General features: G+C 40.0%; 1 protein-coding gene across 3 annotated transcripts in view; it reads left to right on the top strand.

Moving 5' to 3' along the window:
* Positions 1 to 26,675, top strand: part of EPB41L4B (erythrocyte membrane protein band 4.1 like 4B) — a 279,948-nt gene that overhangs the window by 82,094 nt on the left and 171,179 nt on the right. For all 3 annotated transcript variants that reach the window (XM_050937694.1, XM_050937692.1, XM_050937693.1), the window contains exon 2: positions 10,177 to 10,281. In XM_050937694.1, the coding sequence (XP_050793651.1) occupies positions 10,177 to 10,281 (105 nt within the window). The remainder of the gene's footprint in view (positions 1 to 10,176; positions 10,282 to 26,675) is intronic.

Raw genomic sequence — 26,675 nt, 5'->3', positions numbered from 1 at the left:
ATTTAATGTGTTGATTGGAACGTTTTGTTGGCAAAACTAGATATGTGCTGAATTGTCGTCATCCCCTTCTGTGTCTCCCCTTCCTCCCCCACATTCTTTGTTTCAGAATGAGGAATATTTCATATTTTGCTTTTTTTTTGCCTTTGTCAGGTTTGTCTTGCACAAGTTCAGGTAGTTTTGAAGTCTTTGTCAAAGCCTAATTTATAACGCTGCTATCTGAACTCTCCAGTACGATGCAACACCTCTCCTTCATTCTGGTTGGGCTTGTAGAACATGTGTGGTTGCTAAATGCTACAGAGGCATTTTTTTTAAAGCTTTGGAGCATTTTAGTTTGAGGAAAGCAGACTCAAAAACTATCCTGCTTTTAAGCAGTCTTTTTTCTTTGAAGAAAGTAGTCTCATAGAATATCACCACCATATATTTCCTATACTATGGCCATTTCATCTCCAATGTACTTAAAACAGCACCTCTAGTTTTAGGAGTACATAAGTTTTTTTCTGTCCCGTCCCCATTGGCTGATTCTTTTAATGCCTTTTATTAACTACTGGATAACACGTACATCAGCTTCCTGCTCAGTCTGTTTAGGTTAAGGCATCCGATATAAATTGTGTGTTTTGGGTATTGATTTGTCCTGATTTGCCTAATAGGAGACAGAGTATTCTACCAAAAAGTTCTTCCGAAGTTGACATATTTAGAGAATTTCATCCTTTCTACATCAGGTCTTAGCAGTGAAGTATGAAGAATTCAGCAAATTTAACTGGGATAAAAAATGTTCACTAATTAGAGTTTTAGCCCAATTTTAACTACAGATATTGGCCAGATCGTGAGCTGGTGAAAATTACTTGAGCTACTTTGAGGGAGTTATCCCAATTTACATCATTTGAGTATTAAATTTCAGAAACTATATGAGCTTTTTTCCCACTTTGATTATATAATGAAGATGTTGGTTAGAAAGGTAGGAATTAGGGATTAAACTACAACTAAACTATTAAACTCGCAAATTAATATAAGGCACTGGTGAGACCTCACCTGGAATACTGTGTGCAGTTCTGGTCTCCCATGTTTAAGAAGGATGAATTCAAACTGGAACAGGTTCAGAGACAGGCTACTAGGATGATCCGAGGAGTGGAAAACCTATCTTATGAAAGGAGACTCAAAGAGCTTGGCTTGTTTAGCCTAACCAAAAGAAGGTTATGGGGGGATATGCTTGCTCTTTATAAATATATCAGAGGGATTAATATTAGAGAGGGAGAGGAATTATTTAAGATTAGTACCAGTGTAGACACAAGAACAAATGGGTATAAACTGGACACTAGGAAGTTTAGACTTGAAATTAGACGAAGGTTTCTAACCATTAGAGGAGTGAAGTTGTGGAACAGCCTTCCAAGGGGAGTAGTGGGGGCAAAAGACATATCTGGCTTTAAGACTAAGCTTGATAAGTTTATGGAAGGGATGGTATGATGGGATGGCTTAATTTTGGCAATTGATCTTTGATTATCAGCAGGTAAATATGCCCAGTGGTCTGTGATGAGATGTTAGATGGGATGGGATCTGAGTTACTGCAGAGAATTCTTTCCTGAGTGCTGGCTGGTGAATCTTGCCCTCATGCTCAGGGTTTAGCTGATCACCATATTTGGGGTCTGGAAGGAATTTTCCTCCGGGGCAGATTGGCAGAGGCCCTGGAGGTTTTTTGCCTTCCTCTGCAGTGTGGGGCATGGGTCACTTGCTGGTGGATTCTCTGCAGCTTGAGGTCTTCAAATCACAATTTGAAGACTTCAGTAACTCAGACATAGGTTAGAGGTTTGTTATAGAAGTGGATGGATAGGATTTTGTGGCCTGCTTTGTGCAGGAGGTCAGACTAGATGATCATATTGGTCCCTTCTGACCTTAAAGTCTATGAGTCTAAATTAAACAGTGCGCCATTGCAAATTAACACAGAAAGGGGCTGTTTAAGAGAGTGATGACCAGGAGCCCCGCTTTCTGCCTTTATTACCTGTAGCTTGTCCAAGGTCCAGTATGTTGTTCCCCTCACTCTTGTCAACCCCAAATCAGTTTCTACTGCACTTGGTAGAAAAATAGTAGATATTTCTTGATACCCTCTTGTGAACAATGTTCCTTCTCCAATCTGCCACTTTGTCATTGCCTTTGTAGGACTTCCCCTGGTGGGTTAACAATCCAACTTCAATCTGTGGCCTCTAAACACCCCTTTTGAGTTGGATGCATTTGTCCCAGAAGATAAAAGAAAAGTGCTGACAGAACTGTAATCTTGATGGCTCCCCAGGATTTGTCAAGGGAATTATCCTTCCCAGCAATGGAATGGGGCCTTGGTTGAAATACCAGGATGTCTAATACTAGAGTTTTTTCCCCAAATCATTGCCCTTTAAAAGAAAAAAAAGAGCCTAGTTAAGGAAAAGCAGAGTTCTGCATAATGCAAAAATATTATTCTTAATAGTGCTTGAATGTGGGCTGGGAGCTCTTGGTTTTAAGAAACTGAATAAGATTAAAAAAAACCAGTGCATCCTCAAGTCTGGAATCCTACATGAGTTAATTGAATGAGATTAGGATCTTCCAGAAAGCAGATGATGATTTGTCCAAGTTTTACAAATACCCCGCAACCCCAGATAGCCTTTGTTACCCTCCCAATTAAAAGTGCCAACATATATCCTAGTAAAATATTCACCATTCCTATCAAAAGAGACTTTTTATTTCCAAAAAAACCTCACTGCTAGCTGCACAGATACATATGTGCTAGATTTTGTTAGGGATGAATCTTCAACATTGGTTATTTCAGCAGTTATCAGGGAAGGTCCTCTCTACCCAAAAATATGGCAGGGAAAAATGTTGAATAAGTCAGAAAAGAAAGACTACTGGAAATCAGGAAAACAGAAATAGTGAGCTCCCTAAGGAAACACAGGTCCACGGCACTTACCTCACCATGTATCATGATCCCCAAAAAGAAAAGGGGAAGGGTGACAATGGATTTAATTTTTCTCAACAAGCATCAGATTCAAGGTGGAGATTCCAAAATAATGTTCAGATACTCTGCTTCCGTCCCAACTGAAGAAGAGCTCGGTGTAGCACGAAATCTTGTACCTTCCACCTAAAGAAGTTGGTCCAATAAAAGATACTGCCTCACCAACCTTGTCTCTTGGATGAAAATTCTTAGTGCATTGAGAGTATCAAGTAAAAAGTACACTCCTCATTCTGCTTCTGTTAACTACACGCAAAAACAAATAGCAGAACGAGCACTTGTCTTGAAGCTAGACGACCATGATAGTCTCAGCTTTTTAAATGACCTTAATAAGATTCTGTAGTTTCCAACACAAGTTCAGATTCCTAACCTAGGAGGCAAGTATCATATCTTTGTCATATCACAGTGTAGTGTTGAGAGAATGAGTGATGTAGACATGGTCAAAGTTAAGGTGGCACTTTTATACAACACATCCTGAAAGCACAGATGGAGATTAGATTAATTCATAATGAATTATCTGAAAGTAAATGCTAAGTAGTTTTTTTAACTTGCATTTTTTGTTGTGAAAGTAGTCTGCAATCTATTGGCTGGGAATCTTGCAAGGTATATGAGAGGAGGGTATTGTTGGTGAAAGATGCAAATAGGCATGTCAGCAAAAGAGAGGAAAAAAACAGAATAAAATGTTGCCACTATTAAAGTCACATTAATATGTTAAAAATTAACAAAAGCCAAATAGTAGTTGCGTTGTCTTGTTAAACAGTAGATTAAATATCCTCTCTTCCACTTGAAAGAAAAGTCATTTGAAGAAATTAGAAGAGCAGGCAAGCTGTCTGTCAGCAGAATATCTGAAGGCTTAAGTCACAAAAAAATGGAACTATGAAATGTTATTCAGCCACAAAAAGGAATTACAATCTGTGATCCCCAAAACTGCAAATGAATTGCACAGATTTTACTTTACACATCTGATTAGGGCATAGATTTCAATTATCTGGTATCTTTTGTAGCAGGACTCGATTTGCCAGTGTTCATGAACACCAAAATAGATGAGACAGAAACGTCTATTTCCTGCGATAGAATAAGAGGCCATTATATTTGGAAGTATAGTGTCAATGTGGAGTTTTACTGACTCTTCTGTGATCATCTTGCTCCAGTATTTATAGTGTTATTTGCAGAGGCTGAGGAGAGAGGTACACTTAAATAGGGCTGTAATTTCCCTAACACCTAAAAAAACCAGTGACCCTTAGCTGTATGCAAGATGCTATTGCATCTCTCTTGTAAATGTTGACATTAAAATATATGCCAAGATATGGTACTCCGAATGGACAGGGATGTCTGTATTTACGTAACTTTTATAGAAACTTGGCCACCAGCAGTGTTTCATGTGTTTGTATAGAGCCTGTCAAAGTGGGACAGTGATCCTGGCTGAGGCTCTTGGCACCACCACAATACCTAGGACTGGGGTGAGCTAGGGTGTTGAAAGACCCAAAAGCTTGCACAATCCACCTACTAGATTTAAGACGTCCTATCATTGCATTGTCTGAGAATACAAAAAAGATGTTTCTACAGGCCTGCTCTATAAAAAATGCTGAAGAGCTATAATTTTTGCCCAGAACTTGTAAAACACTTAGAGTTCCTTGTTTCTATTCTAGCTGCTTCTGTTCTGTCCAAAGAGATAATTCTTTAATCCTTTCGAATCTAAACAAGGTGAATTGTCACTGCTCCTTATTCTTTTTGGCTTGGGAGCGGTTATTGGCAGTTGCATTTAGGAAACATCAGGACAGTAGGGGAGCGATAATGCTTAGTATAAGGATAATGTTCTGCTTAGTCGCGTCCAATCCAGGGAGACCTTGAAGACTTCTGATTAAAAATTGCTCTCTCTCAGATTTTCAGAGTACAAAGTAAAGTAGGATAAGTACTTATTTGTTCAGGGTCGGCTCCAGGCACCAGTTGACCAAGAACGTGCTTGGGGCGGCACCTTATAAGGGGCGGTGCTCAGGGGTTTGGGGTTTTTTTGGTTCAATGGGATGGTGTTTGGGGGGCGGTTGTTTTTGGTTCAGTGAGGTGACGCTGGGTTTTTTTGATATTGTTTTTGGTTTGGCAGGGCGGCACTCGGGTTTTGTTGTTGTGGTGGTGGTGGTGGTGGTGTTTGGTTCAGCTGGGAGGCGCTCCCGGGGGGTTCTTTTTGGTTTGGCGGGGCAGCGCTGGGTTTTTTGTTTTTGTTTTTTTTTTGCTTGGGGTGGCAAAAAAGTTAGAGCCGGCCGTGTATTTGTTTAAATATTTCCTTAATCTGTGGTTGTAGTACCTGAGGTTGCCAGGCTGATCTTGGGGCAAAGAGAGGGGAAGGTAGAAGAGAATGACCGTGGAACATGAAATTATCATTGATGCCAGTTCCACTCCCTTGCTTATTGCAGATGTGCTTTCATGTTGATGGATGGACAGTGGGCAGCTCCTTGAAACGCCTTTGTCCTCAGTTGAGTCCTGAGAATGCTCCCACTTCAGTTCTCTAGCGCTCCAAGGAATCCTCCAGCAGAAAGTGGGAAGAGACAACGTAATAATTTTATCTCTGAAGTAAAAATAAGTAGAAAAAATATTTTAAAGAAATCTTTCCAACTTTCCTTGTACATCAGAAAGGAGCACAAGTACCCTCCTCCCCCACTAGGTTATTTTTGAGGCAGATACACATTTTGAAAAGAGCATGGATAGATGTAGGAATCAAAGTGCTGGGAGATATTGATAAGATGCTCCCATTCAAAAACCTACAAACCAAATGTACTTTGGTTCAAGAACACTGAGAGAGGTACATGTCAAATATTTGAAAAAGCATCAACATCTTACAAGCAGAACAATTTATGCTAAAGACATCACCCATGTCAACCTATTCATCCTTGAAAGTGAGATGGGAGATAGAATCTTTTTTCACTTTCATCAACAGGTCTCAGAAATTCTATACTTTCGTAGGATATTCTGCCAGTTTTTCCTCCCTAGCCATTCTGCTATTTTGATAGTATTATTACACAGTTATTTTGACATGTCTAAAACACTGCAAAATTCATTTTTGGAGCGCTAGTGTAGACCAGCCCTTATCAGCACTCATGTGCTTTGTTTTGTTTTGTTTTTTAAATTACCCTACCCCATCTAGTTTCTTTTTTCTTCATTACCGTGGAGTGACAGGAACTGGTGCAAGTAAAGCCAGTGTTCTAGCTTTGGAAGCTGATAGCAGGGTTTTTTCCCTCTTTCCCCCTACCCCCACCCACTCGGACAGGTGGAGAAGCTCGCTGAGGGATGGATCCTCCTGAAGGGGAGAAGAGACAGATAGGGGACTCATAATTTGGACAGCTCTTCTCACATTTGGAAAACGGGAGGATGTTGTTCTACGTACTTTAAGAAAGATTTGGAGCCCCAGCAATACCCCAGTAAAACTGGTTGGGAAATGATTTCATGAAAATTTCAAAATAGTCTGTTTCGTAAATGGGCCCATTTTTCATTAAATGTGCAGCAGTATATTAAATTGAATTTTTTTTTTGAAAATTTTAATTGACTGAAATCCCAGTTTACAGTAAGAAAATGCGATTTTGGGTAAATAAAGAATTTTAAAGCTATTTTAATAATTTCCATAACATCACAGAAAATTTTGATAACGTGGACAATTAAAAAAAATAATGTATTGTTGAAGACCATCTTCCTGCAAAGAATACATGTATGGAAAATTGTCTACCCACTCTACGCCCCAGCTCCTTCTGCTGTTCCCTCTTCATATTCTCCATTAGGCAGCGAAGGGGTAGGAGAAAGGAGAGTACTATCTCTACTGTTACAGGGTAGGGAGCTGCACTCTCCCATCTTCCCCATCTGTAATGCCTGGAAGAAAGTCTCTTCTCTCCCCCGCACCCCATGAGCCCCAGCACAAATTTTTTATCTGAAGGTTCAAGTAATTAGGAAATAACGTTTATTAACATTTAAAGGCTGTTGTCTACTAGAAGTTATGTATGTAATATTTTATTTTACCACAATTGAGTAAATGACAATACTTCTTCTTCCATGTGACTCATTTCATATTTGTGGTGAACATGTGTGCAGTGGAACAGTGCGTGCTCCTGGCCCAGGCTGGTAGTGACAGAACAGGCTAGTGTCTTTTTGACAGGTGTCTGCTTCATAATTGGCATGGTTACTGACAATCTATGCATAAGCAAGCTATCAATAATTGAATGGTCATGGAAAACTGACTTAAACTGTTGGATTCCTATTACCTGTTTTGTATCTGCTGTCTCTGTTCAGGTGAAGAGAATACTTCATTCTAGTGTGCTTTTGATTTGGCATCTTTCACAAGCATTAGTTTCACTAAACATTTAAAACAACAACAAATGCATCTTTAGAATACCTTTTTTGCTTATTTGACTATAGTCTAGAATGTTATTAAATACTGCATCTTCAAAACAGTGACGTGGATGTGTACTGTTTCTAAGCAACATTATATCTTAGGAGGTGATCATCTCAGATGTTTGCAATAAAGTTGTTGAATTTTGTGATTAATAAAGCATGTCTTTCTATAAATCATCTTGTGCCTCCTCCGAAACAAGTAAAACAATATCCTAAGATGTCACTTTCTCGCGTCTGTTAAGTAGCTGTACATCTTATTTTAATGGAGATCAGATGGATGTTTCTGAAAACATAGAAAAATTAAAATTGCAGTGCTTTCAATTTGTCAGTCATGTTAGTTGAGGCTTAAATAGAACCTGCCACCTACACCAGAGCTGTTTGACCTCTTCAAGAAAGCTAGTGGAGGTGGAAATTATTTCATTCCTTTCTTTATGGTTACAGAAGAGAATTTCTAAGTATGTAAGATAACAGCTTGGAATCTTTCCTTTTTTATAAGAATTTTTTTTTTTAATGATGTGAGTACAATGCTCTCTTATATGTGGAAGATCAGATTAATTGAACACTTGAAGGTCAAATTCTAGTCCAATTGAAATCAGAGTTTTTCTGGGAAAGGAAGCTAAATGAAAATGCCTAGCATGTTTTAGAGATCAGGTTTCTGACCTCTTAACACAGATTTAAAAAAAAAAATAAATTCAGAGGCAGTAGTAGACATGCTCCTACTCTTAAGGTGTCCTTGTATAATGGCCATAAGAAGCTAAAGATAAGCAGTTGCCCATATCCTGGCATATATCATGTACTGAATGGGATCTGTTGAAAGCGCAATTCCTCCTTCCCCACTGAGGATCACTTGTAAGAGACTCAGAGCCTGACCTCTTGGTACACCTCTGTTCAAGAGAGAGCAGAAACAAATATATTCATTATGTAACTCAGTTTATATGCAGTACCCAACTTTTGCAGTTCTGTGTGTTGTATTTAACAGTCAACCTAGGCTATGGATACTTTACATTCATTAGAACAATATTTGATACAGAATTAAAAACCTATTGCACACTTTACAAACTGTCCATGCAAATAATACAGCTGCTCCCTTCAGTAACACAGTCATTGAACAGTAATCTAACAGTGAAATCCCCATAGATCCATACTACTAACTTGTTCCTTCCCTGACATATATGGAAAAAGGTGGGCTTTTCAGTATACTGTATTTGGAAGGTTAAAAAACGGCCGGAATGGACCACAAAGCGGGAGAGTAAAGTCCATAGCTGAGGACCCTTTTGTAGAAAATGCCTGGTTAGCGGCTTTTTCCTTTTTTTCTTAAAAAAAAAACAAGAGAGCTCTTGTTTGAGCCCCTTTCCTGACCAACTGCAACTTTAGCAATAACACGGAGAAAGAGAGAAGCTTAGGCATGTTGCTTAGTAAACCAATAGAATGATGATAAAATTAGTTCAATAGTTTAAATGTATTGCCTCATGGTAGAATTTACCTCAAGTCTTTATTATAAGGTTGTATATATATCTGTTTCACGACATTTTGGGTGGTTTTAATCTAAATTAAATGGACCAAGATAATATTGTAATGAGTGCCATTATAAATGTGTGTAACAGTAATAATGGGCTTACTATTGAATGTGTACTCAAAATGGTAACCTTCTTGCATGCATGACTAAGTAGGTTACTTCTATCCATCCGTGTATACAAATCACATGCAGTAATATGAATGCAAAATAAGTGTGCAGTTGTGCACATTAGCACTTTAAATCTGAAAATCAGGTGCACCATGTCTAGGGAATTGGTCTTTATCTCATTGTGAGATGATGCTGCTCCTTACCTAAAAAAAAACAAGGCTCCAGTTCAGTTGCATGTTGTGCTGGGTTATTTTTTTTGAAATAAATTCTTTCCATATGTTTGAAAAAAATATATTCTCAACTCTAAGCAACAAAGTTGGCATTTCAAATTGGTTTGTTTCTGGGCTTTTCCTTCCACGCATTCCCACAACCTCCACACCTTAGTTTTCTTCCAGTGTTTGAACTTGACAGCAGCACTGATGACTTAAATTCACGAGTTACCCTTTGAACAAGTGTACAAGCATACAACCACAGCACAGGAGTAGTGACAGTGCAAGCATCCTTACCAACATCTTGCCTGTGAATCAGCCCTAACCTGGGCTGAGAGTAGTTCAGTTTTCATTCCCACACATTCCTGTAAGGGTGCCAAATTAGTAAAACCTGTGGGTTTTGTTTTGCTTTGTGTAAAGGCCATAAATGCTGTTCAACAATTAGCAGCATTATTTAAAGACCCTATCAAATGCCATTATCTTTCCTTGTAGTACTCTTAACTAGTCAAGTTGTCTTAAATTTATTTTGCTGCCTGAATGGTGCAGTGGCAGTTCATAATTGCAGTTGACATCAGGCAGCTGCCAACAGTCTTCAGACAATTACAGAAGCAGGCATTTAATAGAGAATTTGGTATCCTGGGGTTTAAAATGCTAGCTCCATATTGCAGGGCATTAGCAGTGAAATTATTTTCCTTTTGCTTCTGTAGCTACTTGTAGAAAACTTCTTAAAGTTGAACTGGGTGCAAAATGTTTTGATACTAAACTAAATAGAAAATTTATTGCACATCGTGGTGATTTTTCAGTGTTGCATACCATCATGATAAACACTTAAGAAATACCTTATTCATTGGAGGAAGTGAAAGCACTTTGAGGTGAATTGTTTAACATCTAAGCAGTGTACATCTCATGCAGTTTTTGAAATAAATTGTCTTTGTGCATTCCCCCTCCCCCACCAAACCCTTTGAAAAAAATCTTTTGTTTTTCCTTTTGAATTACAGAAAAATGCGAAAGGGCTGGATTTGTTTGACCAGATTGTCTATCATTTGGACCTTGTGGAAACAGATTACTTTGGCCTGCAGTTCATGGATGCCTCCCAGGTTACAGTATGTACAACATTTATTTCATGTTTACAACAGTTTATGATGCCAATTACAAATGTATAATTGGTGGAAATAGTAGAGAAATAAATGAATAAAATGCTGAAATAACTAGAGAGGTGATGGTCAACAATTCTTACAAATAGGACCAGACGTTGTTAATTGTATGCGTACAATTTAGGCCCTTATGGCCAGTTTGATGCTGATTGTGTGTGGAAGAAGAGGGCTTCATGCGTGGTAGGTCCATGATACTGAAACTGGTTAAAAAAAACCTTGATCTTAGTATAATCTGCAGTAAATCAGGGGTCCTGATAACCCCTGCCACCAGAGTTGCAGATTGTGGTGGTGTTTAGCATGATGGAGAAATAGCAAGTTAGATTAAAATCTTGTATTTGTGGTACTCATGATGCAAAATTCTCACCCCCATCCCAGGACTCATAGGTCTTCAGTAAAAATTAGCTATGTAAATAAAGCAACCTCACTCATTTTACAAATAGGTGAAACTTCAGGAAAATAATATTTAAAAAGTCTAATTTCTTGTGGCAGGAACACACTAAACTACTATTGGTTTGCTTTTTGCTATAGGCATGTCCACCTTATTCTCTGTAATTTTGCTACCATTGCTGGCCATTTGAGTTGCAAATGAAATTTTAATGGCTTGGAAAGTAAACTACTGCAATTGAGTTCTCTGAAATAAGTAAATATTTTCCATAACGCACAGGAGGAAAAGATGCAATAAGATGCCATTAAGGTAGAACACTGGGGTCATATATGAGGAAATATTGATATATACAGTGAAGTGTAGTTTCTGAATTTTCCTTTTCAGAATTCTCAGTTTCATTACGTAGTGAACAGAAGATGCAATGGTTTAGAAAAAATAGTGTCAGAAGATGATTACATTTGAGCAGCGTGTTATTCAACATGCAATGATAAACCAGTACATGTACTAAAACAGAATGACATGGAAAAAGAATCGTGTGTGTTGTAAGTGAAGACATATTTGAGAAAGGAAAAGAAATCTGCTCTTATTTATAAGAAAACTTACTTTCTCTTAGATTTGATTGTACTTCATTAAATTGTATGTACTAATCTCCAGAAAACAACTATCAGCTGACAACAGTTTAAAACACTGACTTTTCCCTTGTTGCAATAGTTGCTGACATTTGCTTATTTTGATACGGAATTTTTTTTTAAATAAACTGGTCATTAGGTCACAGCTGTCGGAGACTTGTGTGTTCATTATAAGGAAAAATCTTAGAAAATTAGCAAAAACTAGATTCTAGATTGACTTTTGGTTTATATTTCCAGCAAAAGCACTGAGTCTAAATCAGTGCCTGCTTTTCTCTGCTTGTAAATAGAGCTAGTTGAAAATCAGGAAAATAATTTTATAAAGTTTCTGAATTGTCTCATGTTTGCTGGGTTTGAAATGGTCCCATTTTTCCATATTTGCATAATTTTTCAGATTTTTTTTAATTTAAATGATTTTCAAAATGGTTATAGAAAGTTGTCATTTACCCAAAATAGTTCATTTTTTTTTCCCATGGAGAACCAGATTTTCAGTAAACAAAAAATCATTAGTGATTTCAATTCAAAGTGTATTAAAACATTGTGTAGATAAACAAAATTCAGATGATATCAAGTTTTAGTAATTTTTTGTTTCTGAGAAAAGGCCATTTTTCAATGTAAAACTTCTTGCCTCAAAAGTTTAGATCAGTTCTACAGGAATCTGTGTAAATAAATTTTTTAAAAAGTCATCTCTAAGTGGCTTGAACCCAATCTTCAACTTAAATGAAAAATTATCCTTTGACTGTGCAGACTTTATTTTCCCCCTACTTTCTCCAGTGTCTGTTCTCTTCCCTGTTAGTTTCTTCATCTGTTCCCTACTTTACCTACATCTATAGCTCTTTCATGTATAATTCCAAATAATGTCCATTCTGTGTTTCACCTGCCACTGGGTGAGAAAGCATATGGGCTAGGCCCATCTGTCTCGGTGCATGCTCCCTTCTGCCACAGACACAACTTAACTGCCTTTTGCCCCTATAGAGTACACACTGCCCAATTTGCCCTAAGCCTGGACATTTGTGTAATGAGTTCACTGTGCTCCTGCATAGCACAGCTGGCAGGAGGATATAGCTGCAGTTCATGGAGGCACACAGCACAGCAGGGGAAGGAAAGGGTCCAAGCAACAAGAACAGAATTTCAAAGAAAAGCTACCTTTTGGATCTTGAAGCAGCTCAGGATGGTCACCAAAGGGAACAGCAACTTTGTAAAAAGAACTCATCCAGCAAGGAGAAGGGGAGAGAAGGAAGCAGACTAAAACCAGAAGAGATGTGGAGAAACTGGAGAGGGTCCAGAGAAGAGCAACGAGAATGATTAAAGGTCTTGAGAACATGACCTATGAAGGAAGGCTGAAGGAATTGGGTTTGTTTAGTTTGGAAAAGAGAAGACTGAGAGGGGACATGATAGCAGTTTTCAGGTATCTAAAAGGGTGTCATCAGGAGGAGGGAGAAAACTTGTTCACCTTAGCCTCCAATGATAGAACAAGAAGCAATGGGCTTAAACTGCAGCAAGGGAGATTTAGGTTGGACATTAGGAAAAAGTTCCTAACTGTCAGGGTAGTTAAACACTGGAATAGATTGTCTAGGGAAGTTGTGGAATCTCCATCTCTGGAGATATTTAAGAGTAGGTTAGATAAATGTCTATTAGGGATGGTCTAGACTGTATTTGGTCCTGCCATGAGGGCCAGGGACTGGACTCAATGACCTCTCGAGGTCCCTTCCAGTCCTAGAGTCTGAGTCTATGAGAAGGCTGAGCAGAAGGAAGAGGAGACTCTTGAACCTGTGAACAGACAATCTGACCATTCCTTGTGCTTAGAGTAGTGTGTATGTGTGTTTAGAAATTCCTTTGCAGAGTCTCTGTAACTTGCTGTAACATAATCCTTGAAGAAGGAGATGGTAAGACAGAAGGTCAGCAGCTTGAGTGGAACTCAGGGAGCATTTAACAGGTAGTGGGGAGGCTTGGGAAACCAGGCACTAGTTTCAAGGTCTAGGCAATTCATGGTCCCCACTGACAAGAGGGATATCAGATTCGGGATCTGCAGCTAGAGTGTGAGCCTAAACTCTGCCCATTCCCAGCAAGCCAAGAGTATGTGAGGCCCAAGTTTTGGGTCCAATACAGGAGCCTGGTGAGTGTCCAGCAGAGGAAGCTCATCCAGGTTTGTAACTCCATCTTGTGCTGGCATGAGCCTGCAACTGCTAGTAGGAACCCCTCTTAGACACTTTGACCATTAACACCCAGTCTCTTTTCCTTTACTTCAGCAGCCAGGTAGCAACATCACCGTGGTTCTCATTTGCTTGCAGGTGACATAACCTCACTCCAGTCACGCTAACTTGATCTTTAGATTTATCCACAACATTTAATTTCCAGATACTTTCCATTTGCGTACAGCATGTGAACTTGGTACTCCTATTTCACTGATCAGCTTCACAGTTTTATTTAGCAAAGGCTATGTTATTACCCTTCTACCACCTACCATTTCCCAATCCTCGCCTCAGTTCCTGTCCCCTTTTTCTGACTTCTAGCCTTAACCCTCTTTCTCGTTGCTTGCTCATCCCAGCTTGCTTTATTCGGAGTGCAGTTTGAGCATTCATCTCAAGAAGCATTGCCTGTGTGCACCGTTGCATCTGTGCGGTGCCTGCCTACTGTCAGCTGCAGGTTTGGAGGCTTGAGATTGTAAACTCTTTGAGGCTAAGACTCTTGACTGTATCTCAAGTGGCAAGCAACTTTAAGCCAGCTCAGAAAGCACCTATCACAGCTCCTGATCAGTCAGGAGAGAGAATAGAATGTCGTGCTCTAAGGCTGGGGTCTCAAACACATAGCGTGTGGCCCAGCAAGCTACCCGCGCCCGCCCCCACTCCTCTCCCTACCCACAGGATTGCCCCATGTGGCATTGCGAGCCCTGCGCCGCTGTCTGAAGCAGCTGGCAGCACGCCCCTTTGGGCCGGGGGGGAGGGGAAGGAGGCAGAGGGCTCCTGCATTGCCTCCTTCCAGGCACCGCCCCCCACCGCTCCCATTGGCCAGAAAGAGGGAACCGCAGCCAATGGGAGCTCCATGGGAGGTGCCTAGAGGAGCAGCAAGAGCAGCACATGCACAGAACCCTGAGACCTCCGTCTCCCCCTGGGGCTGCAGGGACACGGTTCCAGCTGCTTCCTGGAACAGAGGAGCACAGGGCCGGGGACCAGGGCAGGCAGGCATCCCACACCCCTCCTACACCCTGAGCCCCATGGCGCATCCCACACCTCCCCTGTACTCCCTGCCCTGAGCCACCTGCTGCACCCTCATTCTCTTGCACCCCACCCACCAATGTCCTGCCCTGAGCCCCCTGCCGCACCTTGCATGCTACCTGCACCCCCTGGGGGCAGCATTGGGGTGGGGACTTCAGGGAAGGGGTTGGATTGGGGCAGGGAAGGGGTGGAAAGAGGTGGGGCAGGGGCGGGGCCTAATGGAAGAGGTGGAGTGGGGGGGGGCCAGAGGCAGTGAGGGGGGGTGTCAGTGATGCGGCCCTTGGTTTAATGCACTAATCCTCATGTGGCCCTCATGGTCATTTGAGTTTGAGACCCCTGCTCTAAGGACAGCAACACTGCAGGCGCAGTTTGCTTTCACAGTTCCAGAACTTTGTCTGGGACCAGAAACCTCAGTGTCTGTTTTGTAAAACCTGAGAGTCTGGCCAACAGGTGCTGCTGGCAGCTATGATTTAATTATTTTAACTATTGTTATTAGAATACTGCTGGCCTAAATAAATGTTATTTTTGGCAGAATAGCCATTCATGCATTTTATTTACTTATCCAGCCTTTGTTTTAAATCATAAAAGCCATTTTAAGGAATAAGATCATTTTGCAGAATAGTTCATAAAATTAGAGCAGGAAACCCTTAAACAAATCTGTTAAATTGACTTGGCATCACTTTATGCCAATACAGTTTGGAAAAATCCATATAAATAAATATCTTACAAATCCAATATATTTATTAAAAGTATGCACTTTGTTTATTCCAAAGCAAGGCTTTGTCCCATGATCTTCACTTCCACATTCTAGCCCTAGAAGTGGAAATAAACATATTTAAACAAGAAAAAGAAATAAACAAAAAAAAAATCCTCTACTACCCTATAGGACAATTTGATGATAGAGGAAGGTGATGGTTTGTGAAATAAAAGACTTTAAACTTTCTAAAGGATATTTTATCATCCAGAAATAAATCTGTAGTTTATAACTTCCAGGCTGATCATGACAGTTTCAAAATAAAACTAAATTCTATTCTAGTCATATTCTGATGACTTTGTGTTATAAGTTGTTCCTACAGAACTCAGTGACAGAACTCCTAAGATTTGGTCCTTTATATCTATTGTACCTCATGTATTCAAAGAAGAGTCTAACAACTAAGTCCTATAGTATTCTAAAACTCCCCAAATCTTTTCCTCTCTCTTTCTGAATAAAAAGCAATATGCTACTTTCTGTAATTGTTCTTGTTTGTGAGAGGAAAAAGCAATGGGTAGAAATTGAAGAAACTGTCAGTGTTATCTTTCGTGAGTTTTCTGTTGCTCAGCTAACCCCAAGTAAGAATAAATGCCAAAGAACTACTGCATCTCCAAAGCAAAGAAATTGAGCCTCAGATTAGTGCAAATTCCTGCTACAATAGGAAATGTATGAACTGATTTGCACAAAATATTAAGCTAAGAGTTTTTTGAGCATTTGAAAATGTGAGGGTGTTTTTTTTCCCCTTTAATTCTCAATTCTTGTTTTTTTATTGAGCCTAGAAGTGGAAGTAGCAAAACTTACAAGACACTGTTAGCTACTAGGTTGTCCCAATTGGAAGTCAGTAGTTGATTATGTTGAATATACAGTCTATAGTGGTTTAGGTAAATTGATAGGTATCCAAATCAAACTTATTTGAGGTCCACCTGTTACTAATCTTGACCCACCTTTGGTTGAGGTCTATAATTTTCTTACTGCTTGTTCCCAAACACACTTTTTCTGTTGTTGCCTGTGATTGCCAACTGTTTTTGTGAGGTGTAACATATTCTTTTTCTCTGGAAGCTGGGAGGACTACAGTCCCATACCTTGTCTGAAAAGTATTCTGTGTGTGCTGGCAAAACACTTGTGCCCTTGTTTGCTTCCATTTCTTATCATGTGTCCAAACAGAAGCAGTATTAGTATTTCATTAGTGTGGCATTTAGTGTGATTTATTCTGTAATTTTGCTTCTGTTCCCAAAAGTAACTCATGGCATAAGAGGAAGTGCTCTCATGGATTGGTAACTGTTTAAAGGATGGGAAACAAAGTTAGTATAAATGGTCAGTTTTCAGAGTGAAGAGAGGTAAATAGTGGTGTCCACCAGGGGTCTGTTCTGGGACCAGTTCTGTTCAACATATTCATAAATGATCTGGAAAAAGGGGTAAACAGTGAGGTGGCAACATTTGCAGATGATACCAAATTACTAAAGATAGTTAAGACCCAGGCAGACTGTGAAGAGTTACAAAAGGATCTCTCAAAACTGGGTGACTGGGCAACAAAATGACAGATGAAATTTAATGTTGATAAATGCAAGGTAATGCGCATTGAAAAGCATAATCCCAACTATACATATAAAATGATGAGGTCTAAATTAGCTATTACCGCTTAAGAAAGAGCTCTTGGAGTCATTGTGGATAGTTCTCTGAAAACATCCACTCGATGTGCATCGGCAGTCAAAAAAGCGAACAGAATGTTGGGAATCATTAAGAAAGGGATAGATAATAGGAGAGAAAATATCATGTTGCCTCTCTATAAAACCATGGTATGCCCACATCCTGAATATTGTGTGCAGATGTGGTCATCCCATCTCAAAAAAGATACATTGGAATTGGAAAAGGTTCAGAAAACGGCAACAAAAATGATTAGGGGTATGGAACAGCTTCCATATGAGGAGAGATTAATAAGACTGGGACTTTTCAGCTTGGAAAAGAGACATGATGGTGTTGAGGAAGTAGATAAGGAAGTGTTGTTTACTACTTCTCATAACACAAGAATGAGGGGGTCACCAAATGAAATTAATAGGCAGCGGATTTAAAACAAATGAAAGGAGGTATTTCTTCACACAATGCACAGTCAACCTATGGAACTTCTTGCCAGGGGATCTTGTGAAGCCAAGACCCTAACAGGGTTCAAAAAAAGAACTAGATAAATTCATGGAGGATAGGTCCATCAGTGGCTATTAGCCAGGATGGGCAGGAATGGTGTCCCTAACCTCTGTTTGCCAGAATCTAGGAATGAGCGACAGGGGATGGATCACTCGATGATTACCTGTTCTGTTCATTCCCTCTGGGGCACCTTGCACTGGCCACTGTCTGAAGACAGGATATTGGGCTAGAAAGACCTTTGGTCTGACCCAGTAGAGCCATTCTTATGTTCATATATTACATGTTTTTCTTTTTCTTTCATTCGTTTAATTTTAAAGGACAGGGATATGGGGGAGCCGGAGATGAGATTAAAAGTAGCATGTACTAAAGTAGCAATTTGGTCCCTTTTATTCCTCTTCCTGAGAAATCCTCCAACTTCCTGTTATTATTGACAGTCCTAGACTGATACTTAATTCATTCACTGCAAGGTATTTACTGGGAGGGGCAACGAGATGGGCTGGGCAGTCTCATTGGAAATGTGCTAACATAAACTCAAAAAAGCATTTGTTTATTTTACTTTTTAAGGTGTAAAAAGTAAGAAAAGGGCAATTCTGAGGATTAGAGAATACATTAGACACTATCACATACAACACAAAGTCTATAACAACAACAACGAAGCATCAATAACCAAGGGCTTCATTGACCGAAACCAGGAAATCTGCATCTATGTGGAAGATGCACCAAAGTAGGTGACAGCCCAGTTATCTCCACCTAGCTCAACTAGGAGTAACTAGAGATACACACAGAAGGCAGGAATATTCAACCAAAATGACTTCTGCACACTGGAGTTTGGGGGCTGGCATGGGCAGGAAAGGCCAGCTCCTTACTGCCCTTATTCTCTTTCCACAGCATATGTTACGGATAAAGTCAGGGCCTGATCCTATACCCACTGAAGACCACTGGAACATTTTAATTTATTTTAATGGATCTTGAGTCAGGGCCTTGAAATGTTGTGGCACATATGGAAATTTGTGAAGAGTGTGAAATGACAGATCTGCACCTTCCCTCGTGTGCAGATCCACTCCATTCCCTGTTCCAGGCCACGTGGGCCAGTGTGAGCTCAGACTCCAAGTACTGAGTGGTTAAAAGATGAGAATAATGATTCAAAAGGAAGAGCCAGTCTCTTCAGACTTTCCTCTTACAGGGTCTCTTGTTTTTTCCCTACAGCTTGCCAGTTTGCTCAATCCATACAGTAACTTGAATTGAATAAGTTAAATGGTAATGAAAAGAGTATTTTTAATCAATAAGGGTTCCTTTTTGTGTTTCAAACATTCAGTTTGATAGTATTGCTTTTATACTTTTAAACTGCGAAATGTTTGAGAGATGGTGAGTGAGTAGCAACTCAAAGCAGTTGTTAGGCCAGCTAGTGTGTTTCCTGCAAGCATAATGCCCCAGCTAGTGCTGAATGCTATAAATAGGGATATTTGGAGCACAGTCAGAAACCACCTTAAATATATTAAATTTTAGGAGGGATGGAGTAGAAAACTGGTAAATATTTTGATAATACAACAGATTCATTTGCTGACTCTGCTATAGACTTTCTGTTTCACATTGGGCAAATCACTTAATCGGTCTATGACTAAATTCCCCATTTATAAAAAGGGAGAGTAATATTTTTTTTCACCCACTTTGTCTGTCTGTGTGTTGTAAGCTCTTTGGGTCAGGACCTGTCCCTAACTATGTGAATGTGTGGCATGCAGCACAGTGGGGCCCCAATCTCCTTTGAGACCTCTCAGTGCTATTTTAATACAAATAATAAATGTCTCCATGCCCTCAGTGCGGAGGCCAATTGCAATGGTGATATGGACACCCATCCGCTAAAAAGTAGACTGAGGTAATTGGCTGTCTTCATGTAGCTACTACTCATGTCTCATGAATAACTACTTTCAGTTACATCTGCCTAGAGCTGGATTTTACCAGTGAACTATACATGAAAGACTTCAACACATTAAAAATTCCCAGAGCTGTTCTAGTCCATAGTCTTCTTTAATCTTTTAGATGGAATATGGGCCGTTCACCTGAAGGGCTTATGATAATACCATAGTACAATCTTGAGAGGTGGTGGAGAAGCAGGCTCTTGACTTCTGAGGACCTATGTCATGGTATAATTCCCCACTCCGAACCTTAGCGTCCAAAAGATGGGGTACCAGCATGAATTCCTCTAAGCTCAATTACCAGCTTAGAACCTGTAGCGCTGCCACCAACCAGGAATTCCAGTGCCTGGTACACTCTGGTCCCCCCAAAACCTTGCCCGGGGACCCCCAAGACCCAGACTCTCTGGATCTTAACACAAGGAAAGTAAGCCCTTTCCCTCACCATTGCCTCTCCCAGGCTTCACCTCCCTGGGTTACCCTGGAAGATTACTGTGATTCAAACTCCGTGAATCTGAAAACAGAGGAAAATTCACATTCCGCCCTCCTTCTCTCTTCCCATCCCAGATTCTCCCTGAGAGAGACAGTAATCCTAACACAGAGAAATTAACCTCTCTCTCCCCCTTCCCTCCTTTCTCCCCACCAATTCCCTGGTGGATCCAGACCCAGTTCCCTGGGGTCTCACCAGAATAAAAAAAACAATCAGGTTATTAAACAAGAAAAGCTTTTAATTAAAGAGAAAAACAGTAAAAATTATCTTTGTAAATTTAAAAAAATGGAATAGGTACAGGGTCTTTCAGCTATAGCCACTGGGAATACCCTCCCAGCCTAAGTATACAAGTACAAATTAAAATCTTTTCAGCAAAATACCAATTTGAACTCCTTTCAGCCAAATACACATTTGAACTCCTTCCAACCAAATACACATTTGCAAATAAAGAAAACAACCATAAGCCTAACTCGCTTTATCTACCTAGTACTCACTATTCAAAACTTATAAGAGCCTGTATTGGAGAGACTGGAGAGAAACCTGGTTGCACGTCTGATCCCTCTGAGCCCCAGAGTGAACAACAGCCAAAAACTAACAGCACACACAAACACTTCCCTCCCTCAAGATTTGAAAGTATCCTGTCCCCTAATTGGTCCTCTGGTCAGGTGACAGCCAGGCTCACAGATCTTGTTAACTCTTTACAGGCAAAAGAAATATGAAGTACTTCTGTTCCATTAACTCTTAACTATCCGTTTATGACAACCTATGACTGAGAAATTCTCTTAGCCAATACTACTTCTCTCTCACACTTTTCAATACACAAAAACAATAGTACTCGTCATAGTTAGGCTCCATACTTTCTCTTACATGAGGTGTGCACTGCTGGTAATTTTTCAGTCTCTTCCCACTCTGGGATTTAATCAGGCTTGTTGCCTATTTATTGTAAATTGTTTAGCTTATTTTTGTGAAGATGCCAGAAGCCTTCAGGCATGGATACCTAGAAATTAAAGATTGTTATTTATTACTGAAGTTGATCTGGAGTGGCATCAGCCAGTCACCAGCAGAGCAGCTGTACAACAAAAAATCTAATGAGGTTTGTGCTACACTGGGCAAATTGTTGTGCACAATTTTCTTTTCCTCTTGAGATGTGGAGTAACTGCAGGAGGAGTAAGAGGAGGAAGGCTGTCTGAGCCTGGAAAGCCACATTGAAGAATTGTGTGAAACAGATTCAGTTTGCAGCAACGTGCTTTACGGGAAGCTATATTTTATGGACAAAACTCCACCTGATGCCTTAACCCTTTAATTCTGCTAGGCAGAAACTTGTGACTCAAACTTACACCTGTGAAGCTTTATCATTTTGTGATGGTGTTGGACTCACCACCGCAGCACCTCCCATTGGCACATCTGGGAATTAGCCTTGTCCTCTGCGGTGTGCCCTGTGCCAGTGGTGTCCCGTCCATCATCTGCTCCCCTGTTGGTGTCTGGACCTGCATTGCTCCCCACTCGGCGGCATCCTCTTCAGGACCCTGCCCTCCAGCAGTACCCACTGCTCTGGTCTTACCCACTTCTGGGGGTCTGGTGTTATCAGCAGTCCTTTGTCTGCACCTGTTCTAGTGGCTGGCTGCAGCCTTAAAGTCTAGCCCCTTTGTCACAGGGGCCATCCACAGCCTGTATCAGGCCACGCTCCTCCTCAACCAGGTGTAGTACAAGGGGGATGGGGGGACCCAGGCCCACCTGCTACTCTGGGTCCCGACCCTGGGACCCTCTAGCAGCAGCCTCCCTGCCCTCCTCCTCTCCCCTTGTCAGACTTTATCCCTGGGCCACTTCCCCTTTGGCCCTGTGCACCCGCTTGGCCCATCGTAGCAAGGCCCGCAGCCTGGGATTTTCCTTCCTTGGAGGTCCCCAGCTCCTTCTGCCCTTCCCCAGCACTGCTCTGTCCAAGGTGCTGGTCTCCTGCTCCGGAGATGGACTTTACCCCATGAAGGTCTGGGACAGACTGCCTGCGTCTCTCCTCGGCAGCCTTTATATAGGGCCTAGCCTAGCCCTGATTGGCTGGCTCTAATCTCGGCCCTGATTAGCTCTCAGTAGGCCCTTCTCTAATTGGCTGCTGGCCTGCGCAGCCGCTGTGACCTACTCTAGCCCTCTCTCTCATGGGGGTGAGGCAGTTGCCTTACCACACATTTAGATAAGATATTAGCATGTGATGCATATTGAAGCAATTCTGCATGAATAGCCAGCCCCTTCCCTCTCCCCCTCTTTTAAAACTGTTTTCAGTGTAAAATATTTAGGTGTTATATGAGAATGACAGAAGTATAAGTGTATGTTGCTTTCAAGTTTGGGTTTTAAATTGTAATTTTGTCATTGTGATTCATTCCTGTATTTTAATTGTGAACAACTCTCACAGCACTTTGGTTAGCATTTTATATGAAGTATTATAGAATAATAACCTTAGATGGCATAACAATTAATAAAATAGTATAAGTATAAGATTCATTTGTTTGTTTTAGTGCTCATGCCCAAAGATGTCTGAACACTTAAGTAACACTTTTTAAATAAAAAAGCAGACCTTAAAATAATCCTTAGAGAAAATACTCTGAGATGTGTAGAAAAGATGTATTGTGGAGAGACAGTAACGTTTTTGCTAGCTAAGGTTGTAATCAGCTTCCTTGTTTATTTTTTTAAACTCATTTTAGTCCTTCTTATAACTCTTGGTTGGAAAAATTACCAAGAATATAAACAAAAATTTTTCTGCAACTTTTGAAGAAAATTGAATTAAATGGTCCAGGACTTACAGATTATTAGAAGAAAAAGTTCCCTTGATCTGAAAGATTAACTTTGTTTCCTTCTCTTCCCCTTGCTAAAGAAGAGCTTTTTACGAGCTTTTCAAACTTTCCACGCTGTTAAATCTCCTGGAAAGCATCTACAGTGTCTACCTTTGAAGCAAATAAATTCAAATTAAGTGAAGCTTTTAACAGTTTGTGTTGTAGATAATTTATGGCCAAGTGATTTCAATGGGAGTTATGGACCTAATCCTGCTTTCGTTAATGTCACTGAGATCTTTCTGCCTTTAATTTCAGAGAGCACCAGATCTGGCAGTATATGTTTTTGTTAGTCTGTTGGCTGACTTCTAGTTAGGAAGAAAATCAAGGTCTTTCTGTAAGTGACCAATAACTAAGATCTTCAGCTGAAGTGCAAGAAGCCTACTGTTTTTCAGATTTCCAGAACAGTGGTTCCCAAACTTGATTGTTTTAAAAAATTGATGTTTGAAGTAGCACATGCTCCATTTTGTGCACATTTATTTTAGGCCATGTAAGCTTAACTTGAGTATTTATGAACTCCTAATAAAATAAACTTTGGATTTGGCTGGTGGAGATCTTACTGTGGGAAATTAGAAGAGCAAACAGTTTGGCTGGGGGAGTCTAGGTGAGAGGTTTAGGGCTGGTCAGGGATTTTTCAATTAAATGTTTTTTGTTTGGAAAACACCAATTTGTAAAACCCAAAGCTTTTTGCAGGAACATACCAGTTTCAAAAAAAATTTTTATGGAAACTGTTTCTCAGGATTAGGATGGTATTTCTGTTCAAAACCAGAGAAATACCTACCCTTGAATAGCTTGATGGTCAGGGTGCTCACCTGGGAGTCTGCCTGATTCAGAGTAGGGAGTTAAAGCTGGGTCTCCCACATCCCAGAGAGTTGCCCTAGCAAACATGCTATTGGCTAGTCTGGGGTGAGTGAGAGAGTCAGTCTCAGTCAGTCAGTGTCTCTCTCTCACAGAGAAACAAAACAAAAAAATTGGAATGTCTCAGTTTTGTCCTGATGCAAAATGAGGAAAAAAATTGGTATCAGTTTCTCAAGGTGGGAAAACCATTTCCTGCCTTTCTCTAACAAGATTGGACTGAGGGTGGCTGGAGTGCAGGTGGTGTGTATGTGTTGAGGGTGAAGGGAAGGGGGCCCGAGTGAGAGTGGAGGGTTGGGGAGTCTTGGCTGGAAGTGGGGGCTTTACCTGGGCATCAGGCAGGTTCCGATCCAGCTCACTGTTGTTCCAAGGCTTCAGGTTGCCAATTTCCTCTCAGTCAGAGAGATGTGCCAATCCCACAGCAGTCCTTAGCCTCACAGGAGAAACTTTCCCACTTGTGTCCTCCTGCCCTTGTCTCACAACACCTCCCTGTGGGATAAGGGATTCACTACCCTTCTTCTTGGGGCTGGGTGTGATTCCTCTTCGGGGATACATTTTGGGGGTTTTGCTGGTAGTCCATTGGCAACTAGTTGATTATATAATGCTAACTCTGCTCCTTGTTTACAGCCACTAAATGAGCCACTTTCTCATTATAAGAAAGCTAAAAATGTTAAATATTTTCCTAACTTAATTTTTCCATGTGATCAATAGCCACAGTTGCCAGAAGGATGTTGCAAGATCATGAATGAGTAGGGAGATAGTCTCTCTTAAAAGGTGGCCAGCACTGTGAAAATATTTGAGAATTCCTATACTAAGGGGAATATAGATGTTGACTTCTAGTAGCTTTTGGCAGTTGACGGAATAAAAAATAATGGTCAATTTACGAGTCAAATATTGTCAAATGTAAAAAATGATAAAATTTGCTAAACCATTAATTCATTAGAACAGTAAGTAAATAAAAAGAGTAAGGCCTTGTCAACACTACTGCTTAAGTTGAGATAAGTTACGTCGCTCAGGATGTGAAAAAAACACCCCACAAGCGACAGAACTTACCTCAACTTAAAGCAGTCTCTGCACCACACTTTGTCCTCATTGAGGTGGAGTAATTATGCCGATGAAAGAGCACTCTCCCGTCAGCATAATGTATCTTCACCAAATGCGCTAAATCGAGACCACTGCATTGATGATAATATAGACAAGCCCTAAGCCTCCATGCTCTCCAAAAGGCTTAACCTTAGATTCTTATACCTAATTACAAAAAACTAATTACTTAACTGAGTTATTTTAACTCAGGAAAATGCAAAACAGTGAAATGAAGTTCTAAAAACTGAAAGAATGGAGCCACGATGCAATCAAAAAGCTGCCACTTCCATCAGGGCATTCTTGGTTTAATTTTTGACTGTGGTCAAATATAGGCAGTCAGTTGACTGGTCAGTTGTTTGCCAATCACATTTACCAAACCCAAGTACATAAACACATGGAAATGAATACTTAAGGATGTCAAAAATCTTGTATTGTCCATATAAACAAATACATAATTCTTTATCAAATACAAAGAAATGAATATTTTATCAGTACGCAGCACTATTGGCAACATGTCCAAGATGAAGCCAGGAAGGCTATTTTTTCATCCTTAGCTGTTGAGAAGAGGTGATATGTGTGGTCATATTATGCTAGTTCATTCTTTCAGGTAGGATGAAGAATAAATGATAGTGAAAATGTTAAGAGAAACTCCAATACTGTTGGGTTTTTAATAGACTATTCTACAGCATTCAAATAGAAGCAATATTATTCAGTGAAATGGGCAAATCTGACATATCACTTTCGGTCACAGGCACAGTGATGATACTTTTATTGAAACTGACAGATATTCTTCCCTTACTATCTTACTTATTTTTCCCTACAACATCCTAGCATTTCATTGCAAAAAGGGAAAACCCAGTCCCTTAACTTTCTCTTAATAAAGCTTCCTGTCTTAAAGTATTTGGTCCACAGACATTAGAGCCAAGTGTAACATAATGATGGTAAAGCTTATAACTTCTCTCTTTCCACTGCAGTTCTTCCACTGGATGTTGACAGGAAGTTAGCCAGGTGGAGTGGAATTGTTTACTTTGTACTTTGAAAGGTCTGGATTCTGCCCTAAATTCATTCAGTTACCTCTTATCATATTGTAATCCTGTAGCTAAAATAGACAGTAATGGGGCCTGTCATTTTTATTTGCTCTAGCACTTAGCTGTTAGAGAAAACCCCTGCTATTATAGGCTACTACTCTCAGTTCAAACTTGCCTTCTATGCAGAAGTTTTAGTGCTCTGTATTTCAAACCTCACGTTGTCTGTTATACATCTTCTCATTTTTCCAAATTTTTAAAACTTTTCGGATAGAAAATTATTGCAACCCAATCCAGATCTTAGTTGCTAATTTTAGTTGTCTAACACATGTTGCAGACTGATAAAATAAGTATGTATATGTCAACCTGTCCTGTGTGGAGTGGAGCATTAGCATACTCATTGTGTGAAACATCCACATATAATTTGTGGATATGTAAACACTGGTGATTTACAGATGGGGTAAAACTTTCTCAAAACAGGTATGGCTTGTGTTTGAGCCCAAGATTCTGTTCTGACCATTCTGACAAGTAGCATCTAATATCTTTTATCTGGATCTGTGCAGCTGCATCATCCATATGGAACATAGATGTTTTGGTGAGGTCATAGAATATAATGTGTACTGTAAGGAAGCCAGATTCTAATCTATGTAAATTCTTGGGAGTGCAGTCCATTATTCACTTATATATTTGTAAAGTCCCTATAACAATGTGGCTCCAATGCTGTTCAGACCCTAATTATTATTAAAGGTGACCTTCAGAAGAGAAGAAAAAGAGTTTGTTCTTATTTCTTTTTTAAAACTTTATACTGTATAAAGAAGGCATGACAGTGTTTTTCATTGGATATTTTTTGCCTTAAAAAATGTTTTTGGTATTTTCCCTGCTTGTGATTTTACTTTAGAAATTCAGATCTTGTCTATATTGGAAGATGGTGCGGATAACTGAAGAACTGGTAGGATTATGATACCAGAGATACCACTCAAGCAAAACCTTATTGAGAGGGAAGATGATATTAGTTCAGACTGTTGATTTAAAGCTCTTTGCTTTT

The sequence above is a fragment of the Gopherus flavomarginatus genome, chromosome 2 (assembly GCF_025201925.1).
Source record: "Gopherus flavomarginatus isolate rGopFla2 chromosome 2, rGopFla2.mat.asm, whole genome shotgun sequence".
NCBI lineage: Eukaryota > Metazoa > Chordata > Testudines > Testudinidae > Gopherus > Gopherus flavomarginatus.
Note: the sequence above shows the minus strand (reverse complement) of the source record. Positions and strands in the feature narration are given on the sequence as shown.